The 8,622-nt window shown below is 52.0% G+C and overlaps 1 protein-coding gene across 1 annotated transcript; it reads left to right on the plus strand.

Moving 5' to 3' along the window:
* The first annotated feature begins 302 nt into the window (after positions 1–302).
* On the plus strand, positions 303–5,890 carry RPP25L (ribonuclease P/MRP subunit p25 like). The gene is made up of 2 exons (XM_073343358.1): positions 303–594; positions 3,375–5,890. The coding sequence occupies exon 2, from the start codon at positions 3,384–3,386 to the stop codon at positions 3,939–3,941; it is 558 nt and encodes a 185-aa protein (XP_073199459.1). The 5' UTR covers positions 303–594; positions 3,375–3,383; the 3' UTR covers positions 3,942–5,890.
* Positions 5,891–8,622: the final 2,732 nt, after the last annotated feature.

An 8,622-nucleotide genomic window follows, 5' to 3' on the forward strand; every position in this document is an offset into this window, starting at 1 on the left:
CTGTCCCGCAGCAGCCCTGGAGCGGCTCCACCCTGGCCCCCGTTCACCCCAGGGGGGGCTGCGGGCCCTTCTGCGTGGCCAGGCAGGAGCAGGGGCTTTCCCAGGCGGACGCCGGTGGGCGGCGGGTTGACCCCTGCCCCAGGCACCGGCCGGCTCGGGGGCGCCCGGCGCTGCCTCGGAGCATCCCCGGCGGGAGACGTCACTCACAACCTGTTGTCATAGTAACCACTGATGTCACAGGGGTGCCCTGACTGGGCAGCTGAGCAGCCAGGGCGCCACGCACACGGCGCGGGAGGGCGGGGCTGGCCGCCCTGGCAGGCGGCGGGCAGGGACTCCGGCCGGGAACCGAGCGCGGGCGCCATGACGCAACAACGGCCGTTGGGGACGAGCGCGCGAGCGACGCCGAGCGGCACAAGGCGCGGGGGGCTCACGTGAGAGGGCGGGGCTAGACTGGCGGCCGTTGGCGCACGCGCCCCCAACCGTCACTCTGCGCCCCCCTGACGTCGCCCGCGCGACCCGCTCCTGAGCCGGAAACCGCCGCCTGGGGCTCGCGGGGCCGGCGGCGCGTGCGGCCCTTCGCTCCGGCCGGGACCGGTAAGAGCGGCGGGGGCGGGGCCTCCCCGCGTCTCCCTCCCGCACCCACCGGGCCCCGAGCTGCAGACCCCGGCCCCTCAGCCTCGGGATGGGGACAGAGCCCCCCCGCGGCCGCTCACGGCCTGCCCCCTCCCCTGCGTCTGCCCCCTCCCGCGCCCCCGAGAGGAGACCCCCCCTTCTCTGAGCCCCTGTTTCCAGCCCTCGGACAGGGACCCCCCATATCCACCCTCCCCGAGCCCCAAGGAGACATGCCCCCTCCCCTGTTCCTGCCCCCCTGCACCCCCTCGTCTCCATCCCCCCCGCACCTCTGATCAGAGACCCCCCCGCCCCCACCCTCGTGAGCGGGGCCCCTCCCCCCCCGCCATCCACCCTCGTGAGCGGGGCCCCTCCTCCCCCCGCCATCCACCCCCCCCGCCCCCACCCTCGTGAGCGGGGCCCCTCCTCCCCCCCGCCATCCACCCCCCCCGCCATCCACCCTCGTGAGCGGGGCCCCTCCCCCCCCGCCATCCACCCTCGTGAGCGGGGCCCCTCCTCCCCCCGCCATCCACCCCCCCCGCCCCCACCCTCGTGAGCGGGGCCCCTCCTCCCCCCGCCATCCACCCCCCCCGCCCCCACCCTCGTGAGCGGGGCCCCTCCTCCCCCCGCCATCCACCCCCCCCGCCCCCACCCTCGTGAGCGGGGCCCCTCCTCCCCCCCGCCATCCACCCCCCCCGCCCCCACCCTCGTGAGCGGGGCCCCTCCTCCCCCCCGCCATCCACCCCCCCCGCCATCCACCCTCGTGAGCGGGGCCCCTCCCCCCCCGCCATCCACCCTCGTGAGCGGGGCCCCTCCTCCCCCCGCCATCCACCCCCCCCGCCCCCACCCTCGTGAGCGGGGCCCCTCCTCCCCCCGCCATCCACCCCCCCCGCCCCCACCCTCGTGAGCGGGGCCCCTCCTCCCCCCCGCCATCCACCCCCCCCGCCATCCACCCTCGTGAGCGGGGCCCCTCCCCCCCCGCCATCCACCCCCCCCGCCATCCACCCTCGTGAGCGGGGCCCCTCCCCCCCCGCCATCCACCCCCCCCCGCCATCCACCCTCGTGAGCGGGGCCCCTCCTCCCCCCCGCCATCCACCCCCCCCGCCCCCACCCTCGTGAGCGGGGCCCCTCCTTCCCCCGCCATCCACCCCCCCCGCCCCCACCCTCGTGAGCGGGGCCCCCCTCCCCCCCGCCATCCACCCCCCCCGCCCCCACCCTCGTGAGCGGGGCCCCTCCTTCCCCCGCCATCCACCCCCCCCGCCCCCACCCTCGTGAGCGCAGGCAAACATTTTGGCCTGGGAGCCACATCAGATTTCCAAAATTGTATGGAGGGCCTGTTAGGGGTGGCTGTGCCTCCCCAAACAGCCAGGTGTGGCCCGGCCCCTACCCGCTATCCGGCTCCCCTTGCTTCGCGCCCCCTGACCGCCCCCAGACCCTCCGCTCCTGACTGCCCACCGCCGCCCCATCCAACCCCTCCTCTCATTCCTGACTGCCCCCCCCGCCCCCTCCAACCACCCCTTCTCCCTGTCCCCTGACCGCCCCCGACTACCACTGCCGCCTCATCCAACCCCCTTCCTGATTCTCCCCCACCCGGGACCCCTGCCCCCATTCAAGCCCCTATTCCCCACCCTCTGACTGCCACTACCCCTATCCACACAACCACACCCGCGCCCCCTGACCACCACCCCAAACCCCCCTGCCCCGTTACCGTGCTGCCTGGAACACTGGTGGCTGGCGGTACTACAGCCGTGCCACCCAGAGCACCAGGACAGGCAGCCGGGCCGCCAAGCTGGAGCCAGCCACAGCACCGTGCAGCACAGAGCATCGGGTCAGGCCACAGCTCTGCAGCTGCGCTGCCCGGCAAGAGCTCGCAGCCCTGCTGCCCAGAGCATTGTACCGGCGGCGCAGTGAACTGTGGCTGCGGGGGAGGGCCTGGGGGTTAGCCTCTCAGGCCAGGAGCTCAGGGGCCGGGCAGGAGGGACCCGCGGGCCGGATTTGGCCTGTGGGCCATAGTTTGCCCACCTCTGTTCTATAACATGGTAGCTGTAGTGCCTAAAAGTGTCCTGATCATTTCGAGGCAAATCTAAGCAGCATGAGTAAATAACTTCAGAGCAGAGACTGTCTTTCTGTGTGTCTGGGCAGTCTCTAGCAGAATGAGATCCCTGGGTGCTGCCACAATACAAGTAGTTAAATATGAATTAAGATACTGTTTGGATTATTGAGTTCAGCTAGGTACTCTAGAATAGGGGTTCTCAAGCTTTTTCCTTTGGAGCCCCACCCAACATGCTATATAAACTCCACGGGGGGGGTCTTTGGGCTTCCAACACTGGAGCAGGGTTGGGAGCCTTGGGGGGCTCAAGGTTTCTGCCCCTTGGGGTGGGGGGTGGCTCAGGGTTTAAGCTGCATGGGGCTGGCGGGGGGGTAGTCAGGGGAGCTTCTGCTCTGGCACCGGTGCTCCAGGCTTCAGCCGCTGGGGCTTGGGGCTCCAAGCAGCCCTGAAACGGCTTGTGGACCCCCAGTGGCCCACGGAGCCCCAGTTGAGAACTGCTACTCCAGAACATGCTAGAAGTCAGAATATAGCATCTAGCACAATGGGGTCCCAGTCCATGACGAGGTCTCCTAGGTAGCATGGTAACACAAATGAATAAAGTGTGGATTCTACTTAACTTTTTATCAGTCCGATAATGTAGTCCGTAAATTTAGGTATGTTGCCTTTGTGAATCATAATTAGAAGTATTCATTGATACTGTTCTTCTAATTTACAGTGGTATGTAATGGAGAATTATAAGAAATCCAAGATTGTGGAGAAGCCCTCTCCCCTTCCATTCACCAACCTGCCTTCAGATATTATTGAGATGAAAGTGAAGGATGGCAGCAAAATCAGAAATCTTATGGGTTATGCCATCGGCAAGATGGAGTCGGACTCAGTTAGGCAGATTCTTTTCACTGGCTCTGGCAAAGCCATCAGCAAGACTATCACTTGTGTGGAAATCATGAAGCGACGGCTCAAGGGACTCCACCAAATCACCAAAGTGCTCTTCAAACAGACCGAAGAGATCTGGGAGCCCATCGTCCCTGAGGCTGGTCTAGATGCCTTGACAGTGAAGAGAAATATTCCTGCCATATGTGTCTTGCTGAGCAAAGATGCACTAGATTCCCAAGAGCCTGGGTATCAGGCACCAGGCTCTTTTGATGCCTTCTGGATCGAGACACTCAAAGCAGAGTCCCAGGGACAAATTAAGAGAAAGCAGGGTGGAGGAAGGGGGCCTGGCCACACAGGAAAGCATCCTAGATCTGTTGGGGGACGTGGAGAATCCTACAAAAAGCCTTGAGACAAAGATATATCAGAAGCAATTGTTAATGGCGTCAAGAACAAAAAACCAAGCCACCTAGTGTGGCTCAAGAGCTACCACCAAACACAGAGTGACTGAGCTCCTTGATAGAGAAGAGCTGAAACCTAGCACAATTGGGAGAGGGACGAGGGCCATGTGAAAACAGATATGGTCATAGCCATGGCAAATAAATTATCATAACAAGTCTGGCATTCTATTTTGATGAGGTTTTTTGTTGAAGACCTCTCTGGTGATACTCTGTGGCTTATGGTTTAAAAATGAGGCCAGGTAGACCAGAATTGCCCAAACTCTGTTTAATGGTAATTTGCCAGGAGTCATGAAGCCAAAACTAATCTGCATTAAATGGAGTAGGTTTCAGTTGCCCTGGATGCGGCTTTGAAGATGTCGCCGTCTGAGTGAGCCATGTGTCTGTATTAGAGATGAAAGGGTAGTGGGCTGTGTTGTAGAACTCTGAGCTTGAGGTTGCATTTTTGGCTTTCCTAACTAGCTATTGCAATGGCATTTTATTGGACTGGACCTCCTAACAGAGCTTTTGGGCTCAGTTTCCCTTTTTTTAGGTATGTTCTGCTAATCCCTTGAGAGAAACTGGTGATCTGAATAAGGAGCTGGGATCTCAGCTTTGACAGTTACTGCTTGTGTGACCTTCGGGGAGTCACATCCCTTCTATTCCTCATTTTCCTTGTCTGGAGGATGGGGGATGTTGTATGTACGTCACAGGGGTTTTGTGAGGATAGTAATTGGTATAAATCATCTTGACATACAGCTCTGTATACGTGTTCAATACAATTGTTAATAATGAACACCAAAGCAAAAATTATTTTTCCCTTTACCATTCCTTTATGATTCTTAAAGCAGGGTTTAAAATAAAGTTCCCTCTTGTGTTTTACATCAGAAATCTTGTCTCCATCCTTTCCTCTTTTTGCCAGAGGCCCAACGTTTAGAGGACTGGACTAGAGGCATCACTCTAGGCTGAAACCTGAGCACACTCAGCTGTGATTGAGGAGGAAAGGGTTAATATGTTGAACTTTTATTCTTCTTAAAGAATTGTAAAAGAGTCCAACAGGTTGTTTCCCATTACAAATCATCTTTAAAGCCTCAGAAAGGGTTAATGCTTCTTTTCTCTAAAGGGATTGTGGGGCAGCTTTTTGCAGTTAAGTGTTCTTAAATCTGTTTACGTACTTTTGAAATAGTTCTGAAGCTTCAAAACTTTGCTGAAAGAAGCAGAGGAAATAACTTAGTTTCCTTATTATGCTGTTTCATTTTATGAATATCTGTTTCAGTTAAATATGGGTCAGGAAAAAGATTCTGTAGTTGTAATTCAAAGATTGTTACTTGCAAGAATGAATCTTATAAATTGCTTTCTGGATGATGTCCATAATTTCCACTTTCTCTTCTGTTAAATGCATCTGCAATGAGACACTAACATACTCCCTTCAGAGCCTGCCAGAGCCACTCTTTATCTAAAATAACACTGTTAGGTCAATTGAAATCAAATGTAAACTTTTGTAAAATCAAGGATTTATATAAGTCAGTATTGAAGTGAAGCATGAGTGTGTCTTATGTCACATTATGTGTGAGACTTTCAGAATCAAGAACAAGGTTTTTTCAATCTGCATGCTCACCAGCACACAAGGTTGACTCACATGCTCAACTTTAGAGGTAAGTATGTAAGTGTCTTTTCAATCATATCACAAAAGTCATGTTTCACAACACAAGTTGCATTCACGATCACACACACTTTTGCGTAGCTTATTTTTGTCATGACTCGGTGTTCTCATCTCTAATAAATATAAATAATATTTCCTTGAAACACAAACAATCCCATGAAAAAATTTGTGAGGATTTAAACATTCGCCTGCCAGTGTTGTGTTCCAGTGCTAATATCTGAGAGACAGAGTGAAAGTTTTCAGAGTAGCAGCCATGTTAGTCTGTATTCGCAAAAAGAAAAGGAGTACTTGTGGCACCTTAGAGACTAACAAATTTATTTGAGCATAAGCTTTCGTGGGCTACAGCCTACTTCATCGGATGCATGCAGTGGAAAATACAGTAGGACGAATTTATGTACACCGAGAACATGAAACAATGGGTGTTACCATGCATACTATAACGAGAGTGAGCAGTTAAGGTGAGCTATTACCAGCAGGGGAGGGGGCGGAATCTTTTGTAGTAATAATCAAGAGGGGCCATTTCCAGCAGTTGACAAGAATGTGTGAGGAACAGAAGGGGGGGAAAATAAACATGGGGAAATAGTTTTACTTTGTGTAATGACCCATCCACTCCCAGTCTTTATTCAAGCCTAATTTAATGGTGTCCAGTTTGCAAATTAATTCCAATTGAGTCTCTCGTGGGAGTCTGTTTTTAAAGTATTTTTTGTTGTAAGATTGCGACTTTTAGATCTGTAATCAAGTGACCAGAGAGATTATACATAGCGTCAATGGTGAAAAGTGAACCAGATTTGTGAAACGTTTTTTCAAAAAATTAGAAGGATTGTTTATAGTATGGGAAAGAAAGTTGGTTTTCAGAATGGAGAGAGGTAAATACTGGTGTTCCCCAGGGGTCTGTAATGGGACCAGTCCTGTTCAACACAAGGGAAGGGTAAACCCCTTTGAAATCCCTCCTGGCCAGGGGAAAGCTCCTCTCACCTGTAAAGGGTTAAGAAGCTAAAGGTAACCTCGCTGGCACCTGACCAAAATGACCAATGAGGAGACAAGATACTTTCAAAAGCTGGGAGGAGGGAGAGAAACAAAGGGTCTCTGTCTATATGCTGTTTCTGCCGGGGATAGACCAGGAATGGAGTCTTAGAACTTTTAGTAAGTAATCTAGCTAGGTATGCGTTAGATTATGATTCCTTTAAATGGCTGAGAAAAGAATTGTGCTGAATAGAATAACTATTTCTGTCTGTGTATCTTTTTTGTAACTTAAGGTTTTGCCTAGAGGGGTTCTCTATGTTTCGAATCTAATTACCCTGTAAGGTGTCTACCATCCTGATTTTACAGAGGTGATTTCTTTACTTCTATTTACTTCTATTTCTATTAAAAGTCTTCTTGTAAGAAAACTGAATGCTTTTTCATTGTTCTCAGATCCAAGGGTTTGGGTCTGTGGTCACCTATGCAAATTGGTGAGGCTTTTTATCCAACATTTCCCAGGAAAGGGGGGGTGCAAGTGTTGGGAGGATTGTTCATTGTTCTTAAGATCCAAGGGTCTGGGTCTGTAGTCACCTAGGCAAATTGGTGAGGCTCTTTACCAAACCTTGTCCAGGAAGTGGGGTGCAAGGTTTTGGGAAGTATTTTGGGGGGAAAGACGTTTCCAAACAGCTCTTCCCCAGTAACCAGTATTTGTTTGGTGGTGGTAGCGGCCAATCCAAGGACAAAGGGTGGAATATTTTGTACCTTGGGGAAGTTTTGACCTAAGCTGGTAAAGATAGGCTTAGGAGGTTTTTCATGCAGGTCCCCACGTCTGTACCCTAGCGTTCAGAGTGGGGAAGGAACCTTGACACCAGCAGTTGACAAGAATGTGTGAGGAACAGAAGGGGGGGAAAATAAACATGGGGAAATAGTTTTACTTTGTGTAATGACCCATCCACTCCCAGTCTTTATTCAAGCCTAATTTAATGGTGTCCAGTTTGCAAATTAATTCCAATTGAGTCTCTCGTTGGAGTCTGTTTTTAAAGTATTTTTTGTTGTAAGATTGCGACTTTTAGATCTGTAATCAAGTGACCAGAGAGATTATACGTAGTGTCAATGGTGAAAAGTGAACCAGATTTGTGAAACTTTTTTTTCAAAAAATTAGAAGGATTGTTTATAGTACGGGAAAGAAAGTTGGTTTTCAGAATGGAGAGAGGTAAATACTGGTGTTCCCCAGGGGTCTGTACTGGGACCAGTCCTGTTCAACACATTCATAAATGATCTGGAAAAAGGGGTAAAAAGTGAGGTGGCAAAATTTGCAGATGATACAAAATTACTCAAGATAGTTAAGTCCCAGGTAGGCTGCGAAGAGCTATAAAAGGATCTCTCAAAACTGGGTGACTGGGCGACAAAATGGCAGATAAAATTCAATGTAATGCACATTGGAAAACATAATCTCAACTATACATATAAAATTGTGGGGTCTAAATTAGCTGTTACCAGTCAAGAAAGAGATCTTGGAGTCGTGGATCGTTCTCTGAAAACATCTACTCAGTGTGCAGCAGTAGGCAAAAAAGCAAACGGAATGTTGGAAATCATTAAGAAAGGGAGAGATAATAAGAAAATATCATATTGCCGGTATAAAATCCATGGTACGTCCACATCTTGAATACGTCGTGCAGACGTGGTTGCCCCATCTCAAAAAAGATACATTGGAATTGGAAAAGGTTCAGAAAGGGGCAACAAAAAGGATTAGGAGTATGAAACAGCTTCTGTATGAGAAGAGATTAATAAGACTGGGACTTTTCAGCTTTGAAAAGAGACAACTAAGGGAGGGATATGATAGAGGTCTATAAAATCATGACTGGCGTGGAGGAAGTAAATGAGGAAGTGTAACTCATAGCACAAGAACTAGGGGTCACAAAAAGAAATTAACAGGCAGCAGGTTTAAAACAAACAAAAGGAAGTATTTTTTCACACAACAGTCAATCTGTGGAACTTGCCAGAGGATGTTGTGAAAGCCAAGACTACACCAG

The sequence above is a fragment of the Lepidochelys kempii genome, chromosome 5 (genome assembly GCF_965140265.1).
Source record: "Lepidochelys kempii isolate rLepKem1 chromosome 5, rLepKem1.hap2, whole genome shotgun sequence".
Lineage (NCBI taxonomy): Eukaryota > Metazoa > Chordata > Testudines > Cheloniidae > Lepidochelys > Lepidochelys kempii.